We start from the raw sequence: 20,470 nt of genomic DNA on the forward strand, positions 1-20,470 counted from the left end.
AATATGCGTGTTCGTGACTATAGCAACTTCACGCTGAATTCACGGTCTGCAGAGTCTGAAGTAACTCAGGTGAAGAGCGACAGAATGAAATACGCCGGCCTCTGATGGGAACATAGGACCAAGGAGTTTGAAGTACTCTCCTGGGAGTCAGAATTCCGGAAAAATTGGTGTTATGTGCAGACGCTAACCTATGGGTGGCCTGGGAGGGGCTAAATAGCAGAAGTTGAGAGGAAGGGAATTTTGTGGGAATTTGTTCACTTCCAAGACCAGGCATTGGTCGGCGCTGGGAAGCGACGCATAATTAACGCGACTTCCGCTGCAATTAGCGTAAGTGATTTTGCTGGAGGGGAAACCGAGGCGAAGAGCGGACTGGGAGGTCTTCCGTTCCCAGCTTGCCTAGAGTGCGGACGTGGCGTTCTTTACTCAGCTTGCCTGAGAGAGAGTGAGCTTCTCTGCAGTTTACGACTTAGCAAACAGAACAATTGAGCTTGGAGATGGAAAGTTTTGGCTCAGCTATGTACTGAGCAAGATAGCTAGGAGTGAATAGATGAGCGCAGCCTTGCAGCACCACAAGGTCGGCCGACGTCCACACAACGACGCCACTCCGCCACGGTGATATTGCGCCCGCTCCGGCCACTGATTAATTTGTTGGATCATGTCGGCAAAGTTTCCACGAGGGTTTCATGGGCTGTGCATTGTAGAATTCTTCTCGCACTTCGCATTACGCCTGGGTCAGTCGATAGGAATCACTTTTGATTTATCGCGCTTTACTCCACGCAAACGCAATTTATTACCACTGCCTGTTAGGAGAGTCATGTAAAGTGATGATTGAAGGTCGTGAGTTAAAATAAATCTGTGCTAATCGACTGCATCTGTTTTCAATCAAGTAGTTGAAATCCCAAGTCACTTTCTTAATTAATTTTGTGTTCAACATTTGCATCTGGTGTACAATAGCTGAATATAACATTAATGTGCACCCCTTTTTAATTAAAAGGGATCAATTCTGAATCAATTAATGTCAACACTGCCACCGCAGTTCAATCAGGAGTCACAGGGCCTTATTACTTACTTTGCGTTATCCGACATTGCGGCAGTTTTGCACTCTCTGTTGATCTGTTAGTCAATTACCTGGGGTGAACACACACCAAAACCAGATAAGTGACGGGTGGGATGTTACAGTGTTGCCAGAAGAGAGGCAGAAACAGCAGAACGGAACGGTCAAGAGGGCTGAGTGACTTTGAAGGTGGACTGGTCTGCTGATGTCACCTGAGTAGCAAATCCAGCAGAGACAGTTCGACCCTTCTAAATCTGTGCCAGACGACTGTTGGTATAGTGACTGTGAAGTGGAAACATGAAGGTACAACAATAGCTAAACCATCACCAGCCAGAACTCATATACTGGTAGACACGGATGGTCGAGCATTGTAGCAGAAGGAATCACTCGTGGCTTCTAAAGTGCTACCAGACGTCCGGCAGGCACAATGGCTGCTGACATGGAGGTAAAAATAATGAGGTATAATAGTCGAGCAGATCCTCATAAACTACGCGTTTTTGCTGTCAGCCCTAAGCGACGCCTGAGATGGTGTAAAGGATGACGCCACTGGTCAATGGATGACTGGAAACTTGTGGTTTGGAGTTATGAATCACACTATGCTCTGTGGTAATCTAAAGGGGGGGTTGGGTTTGATGAATGCCTGGAAAACATTACCTGCCATGAGGCGTGGTGCTAATAGTGAATTGCGGAGGCGGTGGTGTTGCGGTGTGGGGGCGCTTTTCGTGATTAGTGCATGGTTCCCTCATTGCGCTTAAGAAAGTGGGTAAGGATACGAACACACAGTACGTCATTGTGTAGTGTGTACAGTAAAGTAATAGTTCTGACGCGATGATTGTTTGCGTCAGCATGACAACACATTTTGTCATGAAGCAGCATCTCTGAGGCAATCGTTTGTGGACACTAACATTCCTGAAACGGACTGGGCTGCCCAGAGTTCCAATGTGAACCCAACATAATACCTTTGGAATGAATTAGAAAGTCGACTTCGCTCCAGACCCCCAGTGGCTCTTCATCCATAAATAACCAACGATCATTGTTCAGGAATTCCTGTAGCCACATAAGGAGTTTTTAAGGAGGAACATCTTTTATGTATAGTCCAAAACACTTGTGTTGTCTGTCAGACATTTTATTTCCACGGTAGATTGACAAAGAATTTTATATATGCATATTTTGCTCTTTTTGGTGTCGTAATTATATTCATTGAAGGACAATGCAGATCATTTTTCGTTCTAATGTTGTATGTTCGAATGTCAGGTGAAGCGAACTCCAAAAATGAAACTGCTTAATTTCTGAAAAGTTGACAAACATGAACCTGCGAAAATTACTTTTTTTCTGTTTGCTAATAAGCGATCAAACATATGGATAAAAATAAAATGAACTTTTTTGCAGACAATTATCTCAGGTCTCGAGACTATACCGCAAAAAATGAAGTACTTAAACGCTAAGCCTCGAAAAGCTCGAAACGATAATAGGCCTATGCCTTACACTCATGTACACCTAATTGATACACGCACACGAGCTGATAATTGACCAGTAGTAGACGCTCACCTTGAACATGCCCTTGAGTTTTCCCGATGTGAATACTGGGGTCAGCTTCGTTCTCAGATGGCGCCACTTGCTTCCATTCAGGGCGAACAGGTGCCTGTTGAGCGGTTCTTCTTCATTAAAGAACAGGCCCCTGTCGTGGAACGTTCCGAAGTCCTTCACGAGTATTTGTCTGATTATGTCAGGGTCGCGGACCAGAAGTAGAGGACGACGGAATCCGTAGTGTCCTACAAGTCGCGCCCCTGAAAACGAAAATACCGTTACAACTATGAAGCCAGCAGATGATGTAGAAACATACTGAACATTCATACACAGATGTGACAGACTTGAAGAAAACAAAACATTTTGATATTTTGTGGTTTAGGAGAGTAGGAATGCAGCTCCAACTTTGGACCAAATGTGACCACTGACTGTCAGGTTGTCTACATGAAGGGGCAAACACTTGACGTCATCATGCACCTCTCCTCTCCGAAGGACACCCCCTTCCTAAGCCACACACTTCTTGTACCCCCCACACACTCCGTCTTTCCCTCCCCTCACCCCATTCTTAAGCCACAACACTGCCCCTTCCGTTCCCTTTCCTACACTACACCACTTTTTGTGAAGTAGGTCAATTAGAGAGCTTCTAAGCTCATTCAGTCACAATTTTCAACTTCTTTTTAAGCCACGCCTCTTTTTGAAAATAGGCCAATCAGTGAGTTTCTAATCCAGACGCATATTTTATTGTCTACTCACGAGCCTGAAAATAATCCGCAGATAAAAACCGAAGAACCAGGCAAGGAAAAGTTTAATTGTATACATAGCCAGTGTTGTCACATGGAACATACAGGGTCTGGGGACAGGCTACCTTAAGTTAGGCCTATACAGTGGACTAGAACCTAAGGAAAGAGCATGTAGTGGAGTCACAGTACTGAGAAAATGAGAAGATAATTGTATGCATTAGTAAACGAGACAGTGACACTGGACATCCAACAGTTTTAGGAACATATGCACGTGAGTAAGGAAAGGAACAACTATGTCGAATTACAGAAACACCTCAATTAGGTAAGCAACAGCGACCATGTCATTTTGGCAGTAGACCTAAATTCAAGAAATGATAAAGAATCCATTCAACAGTTGATCAGCAACAATGAAGAAGATACCAATAATAACAGTGGTATTATAGTGATAAAGTTTCTTATGTTCAATGAACTGAAACTAACTAATACATTTTTTTAAAAAACAAAGATATATATATATATAAATACTCATTGTCTCTACGAGACCACAGATTATTGGTTATCTACATTGACAGGCTGGTCAGGAAATGGAAGAAGGACAGAATACGTCAAGTTATAAGAATTACGATGCTTTTTGCTGATGAGGAAGTAATTATAAAAGAAGCGATGTATGGGTTAAACAGCATAAGCTTAAATTATAACCAGAAGATGTAAACACTAGAAAGAAAAACAATGGCTGTTTTAGGAAAATACCCCGTAAGAACTAAGATAATCATTAGTAATGTAATAATGGAACAGATGTCCCATTTACTGTATCGGATATGAGATAATTTTTGAAGAAAAGGAAGACATAAATAAGAAAATTAACACATATCAACATATATGTGGAATAGTCAGAAAACATTAAGCGAGTCCGCAGCTCGTGGTCGTGCGGTAGCGTCCTCGCTTCAAGCGCCCGGGTTCCCGGGTTCGATTCCCGGCGGGGTCAGGGATTTTCTCTGCCTCGTGATGACTGGGTGTTGTGTGATGTCCTTAGGTTAGTTAGGTTTAAGTAGTTCTTAGTTCTAGGGGACTGATGACCATAGATGTTAAGTCCCATAGTGCTCAGAGCCATTTGAAACAACATTAAGCGATAAGACAAGAAGGGAAATCCAAAGGAAATGTTATAAGATCATGGCACTACCCACAGGAGCAGATAGTTGGACATTAATACGAAAAGACCTTACACGTCTTGAAACAGCAGAAATGTAGTTTCTTAGACTGTGGAAGGCTCCACAAGAGAAAACAACTTGAGAATTGAAGAAATTAGGAAAGAACTGGGGGGCTCAGCAATTACCTGAAAAATTTATCCAACGAAAGTAGGATTGGAGAGAGCATGTATTGTGCAAAACACCTCAAAAATCCCTCTGTAAGTGATGGTATATAATCCTAATTCAAGAAGTAGTGTGGGAAGGCTGAGGAAGAGATAGTGTTTCTCGAACAAATCATAAGGCCTGAACCTGCCTTAGCAGAAAAACAATTAGAATAGGTAACCCAATTGCATTTCTCAACTCCTTCTGAAGCCACGCCCTCTTCTTGGAAACAGGCCAGTCACAGGGCTTCTTCCTTCACCAAGTATGGGCATTATTCTCGTACAGCAGTGTTGGTTATTGTATAATCTATGCCTGGCGTCGGACGTATTCGCGCCCCGTGCCAAAGTTACTTCGTTTTTCCGTACCACAGTGGCTAAAAACTGTGAAGCATCACACAGTCAGTTTGAAAGGATATTTTTGCCTCATTTTGTTTAATTTCGTGTTTTTGATGTAGAGTTTGTGAGCAGTATGTGCCTAAAAAATGTGCGTTGCTCTTGCAGGCGTCGCAAGCATGTGGTAGCAGTATTACACACTTAAAAATTTTGCACGAAAGCTACAGCCGTTTCCACAGGGACATCAACAAACTTCGTGTATTTTGCTGTATTTGAAACTGAGTCTTAAATATTTACGAGGTAAATTAAAAAAAAAACGGTTTGTTTTCTTATTACAGACTACAGTTTTGCACTATTAAGGCATTATTTTCCAATTTAAACGAGTTGAATTTAGATTATGGTGTTTTCCGCGATGAGGGGACAGCATGTTATTCAAAATAATGTTCAAGGAACCGTGGGTACAAAAAACGAACGATTATTAGCGGATGTTTTTAGAAGTTTCTCAGTAAAGGTTCACTTCACAAAACACCACTTTAGGGGAGATGATGATGATGTATAATGCTCTACACTAGAAAAATGAAATTGATGTTATTGACTGGCTAATATAGCTTTTTATTAGTTTCGATTTAGGACTAGTTGAGGCTACGTTCCACAGAGGTGGATAACATTTGTTGTCATCTATGTGATAAACATAATCGGAGTAGCAACTGAGAAAGAATGGTTGCAAATTTTCACAGTATTATTACTGCTTGCATCGCAGAACAGGAACATACAAGAAGACTCTCATCCAGCTCCACAGGATAAGAAACAACATGAAATTCAACAAAACGTGTGATCATTATCATTTGGCTCCAAGTTACATTTATGTAGAGTTAAGCAGAGATTCTCACGTAACAAACAAAAGCCAAGTTAACCACTGACGCTTTGATAAAATAGTGAAATTAGGTAACAGAGTGCAAAAAGAGCTGAACTAAACAAAAAAATATACAGTTTGCACCTGCAGATAGCAACTTATCAGAATCATAGTCCTATGGCACATGATAGATAAAGCAGAACAGGTAGTTAGGAAAATGCCAACAGAACAGCACAAAACACAGAAAAGGAATTAAATGTGCTCATGAGAAAAAGACAGCAGAAGAACGCACTCACTCACATACACACACACATACACACACACACACACACACACACACACACACACAGGTTCACATAGCTAAGCCTTGCAAACCCCATTTTGACCAAGAATAATGAATCTCACAGACAAACGGAAGCAGAAAGGTAGTTGTTACAGAAATATCTGAGAAATAACACTAATAAGAGCAAATTAACAAATGCATACATTAGGGACATCATGTTAGAAACAGAGAATATTGTTGCATGAGAAGGAAAAAAACAAGAAAATGTTATAAATACAGGACTTACTGGGAGCAGAAGGGACCAATTGGGAGGAGGGGGAATTATAGTAAACAAGTAAATGGCTTCAATGAAAAAGAGGAACAATTAGAAAGAGTCAGGAAGATAACTGAAAATCACTAAACAAAAATAAGGCCAATAAAGAAAATATCACTGGTAAAAGTGGGAGGGAGGGTTAATAGCTACAAAATCAGACAACACCAAGACTTTAGCGCTCCTGGATGCACAGGTGTATCTGAATAAGACAAAGGCTTTTTATAAAAAAAAAAATAATGTTGCAGAACCATAGCCCAATCCAACTTTTAGATTCCAAATGAAACTCATAATCAGGTATTCTTTGTAGCGAACATCCAGTGCTTCTATGTGTAAAACTCCGTGACAGAGAAACTGATATGAATGAATTGATAATAAAAATGAAGTGTTAATTATTTCTTAAGTTGTGACATTCTAGCACAGGCTGATAGTTATTAACTGCTACTTGTTTATTCTACAATAAATACCACATGAAATCAGAGTTGTACTTGGGATTTTGTTACGAAATGCTATTGTGGTCATTTTCATTTGCATTAGGGAAGGAAGTAAAATCCATCTATTCATCAAGTTTCGAACCTACAGATATAGCTGCATTAACCTCAGAAAATGAGCGCCCTGGCATACTAGTAGTGAGTGTGTGCATTCATGTAGCAGTGGCTAAGCCAGAGAGAGAGAGACGAAAATTTCTTGCGTAGTGAGAAATAAACGAAATTGTAATTTCAGTATAAAATTACGTCCTAGCATTCGAAAAATTAAAAAATTGTAAGATTGTCACATCTGACGTAAGAATTGTTCAGAATATTTCATCAAAGTAACAAAAGAAAAACTCAAGTGAATTTAGTAGTAAAATACTGTGTGACTAGAGAAGTAGGGTACGATCGCGAAGTTGCAAACATATTCTGAGTTGCTGTCATTTTCAGCTGCTCCAGCAACAGGAACAGGTTTAGGGATGGGCCCTAAACGTATTGCACAAGGAAGGATCGCTGTATTGTTTACTAAAGACATTTTACTCCTTCCCACCAAACCATCCTAAGAACCCTTTGTGCCGTGATGAGAGAGTGCGCAGCCAAGCAAAGTCGAACACGAAGGATGAGTAGAGAAATAATGAATAAATGTTTAATCAGGTGACATATCCTGGATGTTTTGATGATGAAGAAATGGTTCAATTGGCTCTGAGCACTATGGGGTGTAACATCTGAGGTCATAGTCCCTTAGACTTAGAATTACTTAAACCTAACTAACCTAAGGACATCACACACATCCATGACCTAGGCAGGATTCGAGCCTGCGATCGTAGCAGCATCGCGGTGCCAGACTGATGCGCCTAGAACCGCTTGGCCTCAACGGCTGGCGATGATGAACAGACCAGTGCTCATCATAATACGAGGGTCACTCCAAAAGAAATGCAGACTATTTTTTTTTAAATACATCTTTTATTCTACATGTTTGAAAGTTTTACAGTGTGTAGATACATCCTTTAGGGACAATATTTTCATTTCTCCACATAATTTCCATCCCTCTGAACTGCCTTACGCCATCTTGGAACCAGCGCCTGTATGCCTGCACGGTAAAATTCTGGAGCCACTGTTTGGCAGCGTGCACAATGGAGTCATCATCTGCAAACCTTGTTCCACGAAGGGAGTCTTTCAGTTTTCCAAAGAGATGATAGTCACATGGAGCCAGGTGAGGACTGTAAGGTGGGTGTTTCAGTGTTGTCCATCCGAGTTTTGTGATCGCTTCCATGGTTTTCGACTGACGTGTGGCCGTGCATTGTCGTGCAACAGCAAAACATCCTGCTTTTGCCGATGTGGTCGAATACGACTCAGTCGAGCTTGAAGTTTCTTCAGTGTCGAAAAACACCATAGCCATAACTTTTCCAGCAGAAGGTGTTGTTTTGAATTTTTTTTTCTTGGGTGAATTTGCATGATGCCACTCCATTGATTGCCTCTTCGTCTCTGGTGAAAAATGATGGAGCCATGTTTCATCACCTGTCACAATTCTTCCAAGAAATTCATCTCCGGCATTCTCGTACTGTTCCAAAAGTTAGCTGCATACCGTTTTTCTTGTTTCTTTGTGAGCCACTGTCAACATCCTGGGAGCACACCTGTCACAAACTTTTTTTAACGCCAACACTTTCAGTATTCTGCAAACACTTCCTTCCCCTATCCCAACGTAGGGTGACAATTCGTTCACTGTGATGCGTCTGTCAGCAGTCACCAATTCGTCAACTCTCTGCGCATTCTCTGGAGTGTGTGCAGTACGAGGCCTGCCTCTGCGAGGACAATCCTCAATATTGCCGTGCCCGCTTTCATCACGTAACCTGCTTGCCCACCGACTAACTGTACAGCAATGTACAGCAGCATCTCCATACACCTTTTTCAACCTCTTGTGGATGTTTCCCACTGTCTCGTTTTCACGGCACAGGAATTGTATGACAGCACGTTGCTTCTGACGAACATCATGTAGCAGCCATCTTGAAGGCATGCTGTGACGGTGCCACTCAAGGGAACAGCTTAAACTAAGTTTGAAAACAAGCGGGAAGGATGTATCTAGACACTACAAAACTTTCACACATGCAAAATGAAAACTGTATTTTTACAAAAATAGTGTGCATTTCTTTTGGAGTGACCCTCGTAATTCCTGACATACAGAGGAACAAAAATCTTTAAACGTAGGAAGTAATAATTTGATGGCAACCATTAAAAAGAGTCCATTTCGGAAGGAGTGTCTTCTTGGTAGTGTGGCACGCAGGGATACAAAAAGGTTTGCCGTTCTGACAGTTACAACGGCGACAGGGCAGTGAAGCCTTGGGCCAGTTTATACAGCCCAACAGGTGAGACAAGCCGCTTGACCATCCAGCAAGTTGGCACCAAGCTAACTTTTTTCAGCCGTACGCTCACTAGGGTAAAGCACTGGTCAGCTAACAAAAATCCTAACCATCGCCATGCTACCCAGATTTCAGCTGGCCACGCACGATCGGATTTTAACGACGGGCCACGGACATTTCTGGCGGGTTCTTGAAGACCTGCAGCCCCGCCTGTGCGTTAGTGGAGGCACAGCCCTGAGACCGTTACCTGCAGTTCTAGGAACTACCGATCCCTCCTCGCAGCGGGTACACACACACGCGGGCGGGTTTCTGCGAAGATGAGGTGCCTGTCGTTTCGCTAATCGTCATAGTTATTGCGATCCTTCGCATATAAGTAACACTGCGTAAAATTCGAAAAGTTGTCTTTGGAAAATATGGGTTCCTATGAATTAGTGTTTCGTGATTTTTGCGTACGAATTTTAACCCACATACTTATTTTTTTTTTTCAAACCTGGGAGAAACTCTCTGTCACAGATCTCCAGAAAATTAATGTTATGCATCACAAGCATCTGCGACCGTGGACACCAGCAATAAGGCTGTAATGAAATACTCATAATATCCCTTATATCACACTTACGATAGCACACAAAGAGAACAGCATTTTACCATAAGGTAAACAAGTGAAACTTCCTTATCTACCGCGGTATACGAGTACCAGCGGACTTTTACAATTGAACTACGTAATTATACAGTCATCGATAGCTATTAAATGTGAATAAATGTGACTTTACAACAGGATAAGTGAAGAAATTACACTCTTATTTTTATACTGAGAATGTGGTTTTTCGTAATCTTTCGACTTCATTTGTCCCCAGTTGCTCTTTTAATGCATCAGTGTTTCAATATTCTATCGTAATTGCAACCGCATTAGAATGTTAGCGAGGTTGCACTGTATTAGCTACATTTCGTTTTGGCAAAACAAGCAAATTTTAACATGACAAGCAGACGAATGTAGATTATAGTTGAAATTCGCGCTGCGCGGGGTAGCCGCGTGATCTCGGCGGACGCCTTGCCAAACACGGTTCGCGCGGCTTCCCCCCCCCCCCCCCCCCCCCCCCGGAGGTTTGAGTCCTCCCTCGGGCACTACAATAAGGAAAAGTCTACAAACCGCCGCCCTCTACAAAGTAATTGTGGAGAGACACAGTGGAAATTCGCGAAATCCGTCACCCATGTCCTCCGGCACGTCGTGCGTGCAATGCTGTCTTGGACCCGTGGATGAATATGAATCACAAAAACCCGCCACCATTTACCCCCCACTCACGAACAGACCCTGCCTCCAGGAAGACTGAAGAGCTAGATCCGTTAGTGGGAAACCTTAGGCCTCAGATCGGACCGGATCCGTCAGAGATACCCGCTGAACTGGACCGCAGTTCTGGCCCACGGCGGCAATCCGCTCGCGAGAGGCCAGCTGATTAGGTGAGACCTTAGAGCACCCGCGTCGTCCGCCAGCGGTCTTCGCTGCAGCAAAGTTCAGCTGTTACATTACTTCCAACAGCCATCAGTAATGTTGCCCGAGTTCGACCTCCATTTCGCTAGCCGGGTGACTGCGAGTATTTCGTTATACAACAGGACAGCAGCAGCAAAGGCCATGGCGTGGGAATCACCAAAAACGTGCCCCCTTTTATTGCCTAAATCTTGTTCTCATGTTCCCTCATCTTTCCTCTGACACATTCTCAGTTATGTGTTTGAGTCTCAAGTTCACTACTCATTCTCTACGTCGTTTGGAGATTGTGCTTATGTCAGCGGAGGCTGCTCTCGCCTAATCAGTTGCTAGTTCTCTTATGATTTCAGAATACAGAGGGCTCCAAAAAAATGTATCCACTGTTTAAAAGTCCATAACTTGCAAACTAATTGACAGAGCTGTCTCATTTTTTGTAAAAGTGTAGCTTAAAGTCCAACTTAAACATAGCACTATAGGTTTTCGAAATGGTCACCATTAACATCCACACACAAACGATGCCGCCGAACTGCAGCACGAACTACTGTCCGCGACGTGTTCAGTTGGATACTTGCACATGAATGTACGATGGATTCTCGTAGTTCATCCAATGTGCGTGGCTTTTGTCGATAAACGACGTCCTTTAGTGTTCCCCACAGGTAAAAGTCCAGAGGAGTTAGGTCTGGGGAACGTGGTGTATACTCCACAGCACCTCTACGGTCTATCCATCTTCTTGGTAGATTTTCGTCGGGATACGGCCTAACACGATTTTGGTAGTGCGCTGGGGCACCATCTTGTTGAAAGTAAACTCTTCCGTCTCCATACAAGTCTCGGATGGCTGGTAAATTGGGTGTCTGAAGCTTCTGAAGGCACACCTCACCGGTAACTGTGCCGTCAAAGAAGAATGGCCCAATCAAACCCCGGTAAGACAATCCACACTACACATTCACTCCTGGCAAATTCACGGCTTTGTCTACATGGACGCTCGGATTTTTGGAGGTGCAGTAGATGCAATTGGGGCGATTTACTGTACCATTGAGTTTGAACTGTGTCTCATCAGACTACACAATCATCTCTGCAAACTCTTCATCGTTGCGCACCATGTTAGTAAACCACTTGCAGTACTCCATTCTACGATCTGGATCGTCCTCGTTCATTGCGTGTAGCAATCGTGGGATGTAGCACTTCCACTTTGGTGTCTTCAAAATTCGCCGAACACTTGAGCGACTCGCTCCAGTTTCACGGGCATACTGTCTCACAGACTTCTGTGGTCAGCGAGTGAATCGTTGTAACACACGACGGGGGTTAGCTGGACTTGTTACTGTTACAGGTCGTCCAGATCATTGTTTGTGTACATCTTTAACACAGTCATCGGCTTCAAATTTGTCTCGAAAGCGACGAATAGTTAAACATGTCTGTAGCTCTGTTTGATACTCATTTCGCCATTGCCGTTGAACCTCATTAATGTTTTGGTACTTAAAATACCACTTCAAAACTGACTTCCTTTCATCGAATGTAAGCCTTGCGCCAGCCATGTTTACTCGAGTAACTAGGTGCAACTAAGAACAAAACACTAACTATCTGGCGACTGTCATAGGACAAAACAAAACAACGCAATACAACGCTTGTGTGGCGATTGCCGGAACTACAAACTACTACACTACCAAAGATGAGACAACTCCGTCAGTTATTTTGCCAGTTATGGACTTTTAAACAGTGGATACAATTTTCTGGACACCTCTGTATAGCTGAGTTTTATTTTTTAAATCTTTTGTTATATTAATGTTACGATTCCTACCAGCTTCTCCCCCGGTATTCATAGAAATCATTGGCCAGCTGCAAGTAGGGAGCCGGCCGAGGTGGCCGTGCGGTTCTGGGCGCTACAGTCTGGAGCCGAGCGACCGCTACGGTCGCAGGTTCGAATCCTGACTCGGGCATGGGTGTGTGTGATGTCCTTGTGTTAGTTAGGTTTAATTAGTTCTAAGTTCTAGGCGACTGATGACCTCAGAAGTTAAGTCGCATAGTGCTCAGAGTCATTTTGCAAGTAGGGATGTAGTCAATGCCTTCCCATGGTTTGAACTGGATGGGGAATTAATCAGAAATCCCGACGGTCTATTAATATGTATCTCGCCCGCACGCTGCACCAAGCTCCTGTCATTTACGCCATTCGGAACACAACCTTTCTGCCAGACAGTTTGTGTCTCAAAGCGCATGCGTGCTGTTATACGAAGCCTGCACTTTCTCGCCGTCAGACACTGACCTGAGGGCAGGTTTCACACATCTGCACAATATTCCACCGAGTTCTACTTCAGTTCTACCTCATAATATTTTTAAAAGTGTATAATACTGAACAAATTTTTAAAAACGTACTAGCAAAATGCCCTGTACTTTAGGTTTCTCCACTTTTGTGTCTTTCTGTGCATTACTCCGTCATAAAAATACATAATTGTATCATGAAAAATATCAACCATAAAAGCTCTTGTGTGAAATCTCGTCACTGAGTCATTCTGAAGGTAAGGACAGCTTAGACATTCTTGTACTATCATAAATCATCAAAGAATAGTTAGCATTTCGCCTTTTGACAGTTTCTTTCAGTTTCTGGTAAGATGTGCGTCTTGTGAAGTCAAGTTAGTGCTCCAGAAGTGAGATGTTATTCGGAAGGAATCTACAAAATTCTGTTATAACTTTTGATAAGCACACCACAGCGAATGCAATACACAGTTTGTTACTCAGGAATGGTTGAGAAGCCATATCAACCACCATACTGCATCACTAGATGCAAACCGCCTCATCTTAGTAAAAGCACACTGAATAATAGTCCAATGGATGGCACATTCTTTTAGACAAGTGATTTGCAACCATCTGTCGCGCTATCTGCGTAATAGCACCCCAACACTATCCTTTCTGTAGTCATTGTTTTATGACAGCACTAGTCCATGGCAAATACAGGCGATTCAGAGGACAGCGCATATTTATTCAAATCACTAATGACCAGTAAATTTCAGAACAGTGAAAGCAGGATTGCAGTAAGCTGATTACTATACTAATTGTAACATGTTGAACCTGTGTAGTGACTGCTGTTTCAGTTGCGTAACGAACGATAATATTTGTTTTGAAACTGTGTGCAGAGTTAAAGTAATTATCAGAAGAATGAACTTTGTTGCCACTTTGTACCATTAGCAGCTCAAGTATTGAGGACTCGTTAAGTCTGATTAGTCAAATTAATGCCAACTGCACGAGACATCACTTTCAAATTGATTTCAGGTGTATTTTGCGGAAAGCAATGGATGATTTTACTGCATTGTCAACCGTGTTTAACGAGTCATGTAATACGTAAAAATATTATTTGTGTTCGATGTGTACAAAGAATTCATTACGTGTGCAAAAACGTTCTAAAACTGGTGACAAAGTGTGAAGCAAGCAGTGCTGAGTAGCGCTACCTGCAGTAATTACTCATTTCATGAAAATTGTATGTTCTTCACTATTCTATAAATACGTATTGCAGCTCCTCAAAACAAATTTAACATTATTTTCTACCAGTAAACCATTGCAAAGGCATCACAGAAATTTTATTTTCAATTTCTCATGAATTAATAGTGAGGTGATGTGTAGAGCTTCTATTATTCACTAGTCACCCTGTAGGACGCCTTATTAAAGTAAAATATGTGCTTCACAGCCTGCCTGCCTGACAAAAAAAGTGAAGCATACGTGAGATACGGTCGAATCTCAATGTAACTACACACACTTATATACCGTTGTAGGGTATGCGAACTATTAGAGTTACAGTTATCTGTGACAGTTAAAACGGCCACCAGAGTGCACTAGCGTTCTTCGTATTCAGTGTTGTTACCAGGCTTTGTAGGTTGTATAGGGGCCATGAACGGCATCAGATTCTGATTAATCACTGTGAAGGACACGGAGATGCCATGTATCTGTGTGAGATAGCGTTATTAGCGTCTGACGTAGTTTGAAAGATGTCTCATTTTGAGGTTGCATTTGGCTGCCTGACATAAGCACGCAATATTCATATTTGTGGGACATTCGGATGCGACAGTAGCCCACTGTTTGACTACACGGGAAGGCGAAAGGAGACACACTCGTCGTAGACGTTTTGGTCAACCACGTCTGACCAGGACAAGGGACGATCGCCATTTTGTCCGCTAAACACATCATATCTCCTCTAGACCACACCTGACTTCCGAAAAATGGTTCAAATGGCTCTGAGCACTAAGGGACTTAACATGTGAGGTCATCAGTCCCCTAGAAATTAGAACTACTTAAACCTAACTAACCTAACAACATCACACACATCCATGCCCGAGAAAGGATTCGAACCCGCGATCGTAGCGGTCGCGTGGTTCCAGACTGAAGCGCCTAGAACCGCTCGGCCACACTGGCCGGCTGACATCCGAGAACGAGCAATGGAGTCCCTGCATTGGTTGTAGTCTAGCAGCAGCCGAACTAGAGAATTACCGTCCCATTTGTAGGCGGCCATTAACACCACAACAGAAACGTGTGCGTTTGGAGTGGTACCATAACCGGGAAGCGTGGGCTGGTAATGAAAGGCGTCGCAGTGTGTTGAGCGATGAATCGCAGCTCCGCTCAACCCCAGATGGTTATCGTCAGTGAGAGGTCCCACTCTGCGGAGGGGCACAGTATCGTCACAGTGTGGAGAGTCGCGGCTGGTCCAAACTGGTCTGACTATTTTCTGCTGATCGCAAATTTTGTAAAGTGCCTTAGCAAGTGATAATCACTGTTGAAAGCATACGTCTGCAACTTTTTTACTGGGAACTATGATAAAAACCTGGTGTCACGTTATGCTCAAGATTCCTAAAACGTATATCCCAGAATAGCCGAGGGCCGGTTGGTGCAGGCTTCAGATAGCAGAAACTGTGCAAGATGTTCAGAGTCTGTCGCAGAAATTGTTCCTGTTGCTGGAACCGCTGAAACTGGCAATACGTTGGCAACCCTGTGAGGATCAGCTTGTTTCCCCAAGAGGCACAGAATTATCCCGGTATTCATTTCACAATTTCTTGTCATCCCGATGAAACATTTAAACAAGTCTTAAGTGACATTGGTAATGAATTAAAATTTTAATTTTTTGACTACTACACGTAATTTTGCATGTAAAATACAACCCCTCTTATCTCACACTAAGCAAGCAATTTGCCTCTCTCTCTCTGGCTTAGCCAGTGCTGCATGTGTGGGAAGGTATTTACTTCAGTGCACATTTCCTGAAGTTAATGCAGTTGTAGCCATGCATTAGAAACTCGATGAGGAGGTAGTGCACTTAATGTCAGTTTTTTTCCTTCCTTCGCTAATGCCACTGGTAACAAATCTGCGAGGTGCTGGGGTGGAGAATAGTTTGTACCTCTTTAATTCCGACGAATCTTGCATGAGAACGAGACATGCACTCCACCCCCTCCTTGTCTACCAGCTAATTAATTATGCGCACAACGGTAACGGAAGGAAATGATGGTGGACCCTGCTAGTTGGTAAAATAAGGAGTGCACACTCACAAAAATTTAATAAAAATCGTAATCTACTCAAAAAAGAGAACTTTATCATAATAAACAACAGGAAATGGGATTCTGCCTATATCTACGAAATGATATGCGGATTAAATATTACAATGAGATTTATTATATGTCAGAACATAAATGCACATGATTGTTGACACACACAGAAGGTTAAAGGATAGGGTATACTGAAATATTATGAGAATAAGAGTTGGCTCGAGATCAAGGGGCTCTTACTCTCTGTGATGCAATAGATTGACGATAACGACTGGAGGTCCTAATGAATCAAATATTCATCTCCCGACTATATAGTAGTATCACAATTAGTAGTGAGAGCTCAAATGGGATCACGTGGAAAAACAAGCAAGGTGGACTTGTAGCAAAGCGAGCGCACGTGCTGCTGAGGGATTCAGTATGATATTGATAAGGTCCCACAATGCCCGAGCCGCAAAATACTGTACCAGTACTGAAATCTGCAGCACGTCATCGGTAGGCAGCGTCCTGATGATGTAGGCGCCGACTTCTGCCGTGCAGCAACTCTGTGTCAACCCCTGGCCGCGAAGGCTGTCCGAGAATTCTAAGTTCTTCCGAAAACGAGCGACCAAGCCGCAAGACCGTCCGACTCCGAGGAAGATCAGATCCTGAATCTACTGCCCGCGCAACGCAAGCGCGAAGCCAACATTCCTCTACTCCCTACTCTCCTCGAAAACTGCGAATCAGCATTCAGTTCTGATTCCAAAATTCCCCCACCTGTCTCAGAACATCATCCGCGCCAATAGCGACTGTTCCCCCCAGTTTCGAACAGGGCTTTATGACGTCAACTAGTGTCAGTTTAAGTTGACCAATCATGCCTCTGCTATTCAGCTGAGGGCACTAAACTTGCCATTTGACGGGCTACGAAAACAACCTGCCTAGACCACCGGCCATCCGGTGCCAGACAGTCGCACCCAACAGGGCACAGTGCACAAGTTTTCTCCGAATCAAGAGGACAATGCAGTCAGTCGGTGCCAGGAATGTTCGTTCCGGACGCGCCGGAACCGTAAACACATAAACTGCAGCGACAGTCAGACGTCTTGCAGGTCGTTTCGCCCTGCATATAATGGGAATGTTCCGACAGGTGCTTAAGACCATTGTACAAACCCCTCAGAATTCAGGGAATTGCAGCCCCCAACCGGAAACGCAGTGTGCCGCGTCCTCCGATGCTCGCCTCACACAAGCCACCGAGGGAAGTAAAACAACATGTTTGGGAATCGAGTGAGAAGTATTTTTGAGCTCTCAGTACAAATACTCTCATTACAACAACCTTATTCGGTCTGTTACTACCGTGCAATGACATAGAACATTAATAAAATTGATGAAAATGAGGGGAGACATGCAAAAGAGGGCATGGAACCACTCAAATGTTAAGAAGGACTATGAGATTGTGATACATTTGTCGTAGAATAAACAAGCAGCATTTGTTAATTACCAGCCCTCTTCTAGAATAACACAACTTATAATAATTTTATGCATACAGACTGAAGCAACAAGTGAAAATTTGTACCAAGGCCAGGAATCGAATTTGGCTCTCCTGCTTACGAGGCAGGTGCGCTATCCAATGAGTCACCTTGGCACAGCAGTTCACACAACTGCACAGATTACCTTGGCAAGCCTCCCTTTCTGTTGTTTGTGTCATTTCATTTTTATAATAATTATTAATAGTTTTTTAAATTATTAATTCGTTCATATGACTGTTTCACATACTATGGAGTTATCAGAAAAGAAGCACTGCGTGTTCGTTACAGAGAATACCTGATTATAATGAGTTTCATTTGGAATGTAACAGCTTGATCACGCTCTGGTTCTTCAGCTTTATTTTTATAAAAGATTTTGTTTATTCATATATACGTGTACATCCATGAACACTAGGGTGAGACTTTTGTAGCTGTTACCCACCTTACCTGTAGATTTTCTTTGTTTGCGTAATTGTGTGTGTGTGTGTCTATGTGTGTGTGTGTGTGTGTGTGTGTGTGTGTGTGTGTGTGTGAGAGAGAGAGAGAGAGAGAGAGACATAGTTCTCCTACTGTTGTGTTCTCATGACCACATTTAATGCCTTTTTGTGTTTTGTGCTATTCCATTGATCCTTCCTTAGTTGTCTGTTGCGCTTTATGTAATCATGTGCCTTCGAAATGTTGGTCTGTTTAGCTAAGCTGCTATCATTAGGTGCAAACTTTGGAATACAGTTAGCTAATGCCATTATTGTAACAAGATCTTAATGCTCTTAACTTAGCTTTGTGGGTTACATGATAATCACTACACTCTACAGAAATGTAATTTTGAATTAAATGATAATGATTACACTTTTTGTTGAATTTCAAATTGTCTGTTATCCTGTGGAGTCGTATGTATTGGATGTGTTACAAGTCTGTGACGGAAATATTTGACAGGCAGTAATAATATTGTGAATATTTGCAGCCATCCTCAGTTGTTATTTCAACTATGGTTATCATGGAGATAAAAACAAATGGTATCAGCTCCAATGGAACACTTCAGTTGCATTTTTTTGTCTGGAACGTTATGCATTGTCATCTTCTCTTCTAAAATGGTTTTTAGTTACTGAAAAACTAAGACCGTAAAGTGACGATTGTTTGCTATTGTACCCACCGCTGCGTGAACATTATTTACAGTGGCAGATGTTACCCAACATCGCAGACAACACTATCATCAAAATTCATTACGTTTGACTTGAAATATAGCGACTCAACAGTGCAAAACTGTAGTGTGCATTAAGTAAACAAACCGTTCTGAATTTTACTCGTAAATATCGAAGACACCCATTCAAATATAGTAAAACAAAAATATGTTGTTCATTTCACTATGGAAATGGCTGTAACTCCAAATCTTATTTATCACAAAACGATAAAATACAAAATAAAGTCACCATCTGTTTGCGAGGCCTACAAGGTTAACATGTTTATGCACATACTGCTCACAATAGCTATACCAAAAACGGAACATCTAACAAAATAAGCTAATAATATCATTGCAAATGTCTGATAGTATTATTTTTCACCGTTTTAGGCTCCTAGAGTGTGAAAAACGAAGTAACTTTGGCCGTGGCGTGCATTTGTTCAATTTCACGAGTAAATTGTGCAAAACCTGAATCACGAGATGAGAATGGTATTAGGTTGGCCCAGCCTTACCGAAGGAAGCTCTGTGTGTGGCCTACTTCCATGAAAGAGGCACGGCTTTAGATGTAGTTGTAAAATGTTACTGGACGAGGTGACGTGGCAGCAAAATACTAATATGTGGTTGTACGTTCGCTTAGAAGCTCCGCTGTTGGTCTATTACCAAAAGTAGGCGTGGCTTGAGGAAGAAATGAAAAATGTAATTGAACAAGCTGAAACGGCAGAAAATGCCTACCTAAAAATACGGAACTCAAATAGCTTAGAACCTCTTTGATTGGCCTAACTCCTAAAAAGTGGTGTGGTTTTGGACAGGGGACAGGCGAAGGTTACTGGCTTAGGAAATGTTAGGGGAGGGGACCGGTGTGGCTGAAAAAGGGGGCATCACTTAGGAAAGGGGTGGGGCATGATGATGTCATGTTAGCCCCTGCCCATGGATATAGGGAACCTGATGGTCAAAACTCAAATTTTGTCCGCAGCTGCTAATTAATTCCTATTGATAAGAATGCTGAAGATTAGATGGTTAGATTGAATAACTAATAAAGGAGTGCTGAATAAAATAAAGGAGAAAATCGCTTTATGACACAGCTTGACTAGAAAAACTTTGCTCACTCCACTTGTTGGGTTCCGCCGTGCCTCATGTCCTTTGTCGTTTTATGGAAGACAGGTGTGCTTTTGTACGGCAGTTTCAAGAAGGAAGGAAGTGGATGTCTATTATTTATCGTCACGAAGATCTAATCACAACTGAAGGTTCACCTGTTTTTCCACCTCATGAGGTAACTTTATTGTCGCTAAACAAGTTGTGTTTGAGTGATTTATAATTCAATATCTTGTAATTGTTGCGGTTTTAATAGTTGAAATCGATTACTACAGCTGTGGTCACCCCACATACCAAGTGATGTGTAATTTCAACATTCTTAACCTAATACAGTCTTCTAAATTTTTTGGAGGCAAAGTGATAATGCTGACCATCAGTGTTGAGGTGAGCTGGAAGGAGGGTGACAACATCACTCTTCCAGCATTCCAAAATAGCCA

General features: G+C 42.4%; 1 protein-coding gene across 1 annotated transcript in view; it reads right to left on the minus strand.

Moving 5' to 3' along the window:
• Positions 1-20,470, minus strand: part of LOC124798210 (cytochrome P450 6k1-like) — a 164,715-nt gene that overhangs the window by 79,128 nt on the left and 65,117 nt on the right. Inside the window, exon 3 of the mRNA XM_047261513.1 lies at positions 2,603-2,841. Coding sequence (XP_047117469.1) covers positions 2,603-2,841 — 239 coding nt within the window. The remainder of the gene's footprint in view (positions 1-2,602; positions 2,842-20,470) is intronic.

Source organism: Schistocerca piceifrons, chromosome 5 (assembly GCF_021461385.2).
Source record: "Schistocerca piceifrons isolate TAMUIC-IGC-003096 chromosome 5, iqSchPice1.1, whole genome shotgun sequence".
Lineage (NCBI taxonomy): Eukaryota > Metazoa > Arthropoda > Insecta > Orthoptera > Acrididae > Schistocerca > Schistocerca piceifrons.